The sequence below is a fragment of the Ailuropoda melanoleuca genome, unplaced genomic scaffold (assembly GCF_002007445.2).
Source record: "Ailuropoda melanoleuca isolate Jingjing unplaced genomic scaffold, ASM200744v2 unplaced-scaffold65047, whole genome shotgun sequence".
NCBI lineage: Eukaryota > Metazoa > Chordata > Mammalia > Carnivora > Ursidae > Ailuropoda > Ailuropoda melanoleuca.
The window spans coordinates 1-1,214 of NW_023239445.1; the positions used below are offsets into that span (position 1 = coordinate 1).

The window sequence follows — 1,214 nt, forward strand, 5'->3', positions numbered from 1 at the left end:
TTTTTTTCCATAAAGCCTGCAGTTGTTTAATGTTGTTTAATGTACCCAATGTTTTATCATTCCAACCCCCTCCCCATGGATAAGGGTGGACCCATGGTGTAGAATTGAGAGTAGAGTACCTCCTGGCCAACACCCACAGACCCAGGCTGGCAAGGCTTCCTGTTTCCATAGGCACCCTCCTTTAATAGAATGGTAGGTATGCTATGCTAACTCTGTCTTGATTTGGAAATAAACTCTGGAACCCATGGTTGTGAGTCCTGACCCGATTTAGACAACCTCTGTGCATCGGTGGGTTTAGCAACTTAGGAGCCATGTCACGTGACTTGCTCGGGTTTTCAACCACGATGTGTGTGCACTGTCGGCTTTTGCATTTAATAGGCTGTTATATGCAGTCTCTGCAGACCAGGTGGGAATATCCTGAAGGAATAAAACAGGTGGAATGCAGTGGCAGGGTGGGGGAAGGGGCTGTGGTATTTAGTTTTGTCCTAATGTTTTTATTGGGGAGTGCCGAAAAGGTGTGTTGAGAGTGGGGAGGATGCTAAGACCGGGGTGTGTGCCATCCTCTCTCTGCACAGCGAGCCCACGCAGTGCACCATGCTGTACTCGCGCCAGGGGACCACGGAGACCATAGCGGAGGTGGAGGCCGAGCAGGACGACGAGGCTGCGGCCGGAGACGCCGACCAGAGCGGGGAGGCCACGGCGGACAGGGGGCCGGAGGAGGCCTCGGAGGCCTCAGAAGTCGGCCTCACCCCGGACGCTGAGCTGCCGCAGTATTCCACAGAGGACGGGGACGTGGAGGCCCCGCCATCCTACAGCAAGGCAGTGAGCTTTGAGCGCCTGTCCTTCGGCTCGCGGGATGACTCTGCAGGCCAGAGCCACATGGCGGTGAGCCCCGACGACAGCCGCTCGGACAGGCTTGAGTCCAGCATCTTACCGCCCCTGACTCACGAGCTGACGGCCAGCGAGCTGCTGCTGAACAAGTAAGAGCCCGTGGGGGCTTCTGTGCCCAGTGTGCTTGGAGGTAGAGAAACTCCCATGGAAAACCGTCCACCTAGACGGTCAAGCAGACAGTGTGCGGTGCTCCCATGGTGAACAACGGAACTAGCAAAAGCTGTCCAGATTAGACCCTGGGGCACACGTTTCTTTCTGTAATAGGCTATTTGGTTGAGTCTACCAGAAATCTGGGGACATGGGAAGGCAGGAGAGACAGGGGG

At 55.8% G+C, this 1,214-nt stretch overlaps 1 protein-coding gene across 1 annotated transcript; it reads left to right on the top strand.

Annotated features, from left to right (window-relative positions):
- Nucleotides 1-44: 44 nt before the first annotated feature.
- On the top strand, nucleotides 45-980 carry LOC117800157 (piezo-type mechanosensitive ion channel component 2-like; the record flags this gene model as incomplete). Its single annotated transcript, XM_034652691.1, has 2 exons — nucleotides 45-192; nucleotides 576-980. A coding segment is annotated over exon 2 (386 nt), but the record flags the coding sequence as incomplete, so codon positions are not given.
- Between the last annotated feature and the right edge of the window lie 234 nt (nucleotides 981-1,214).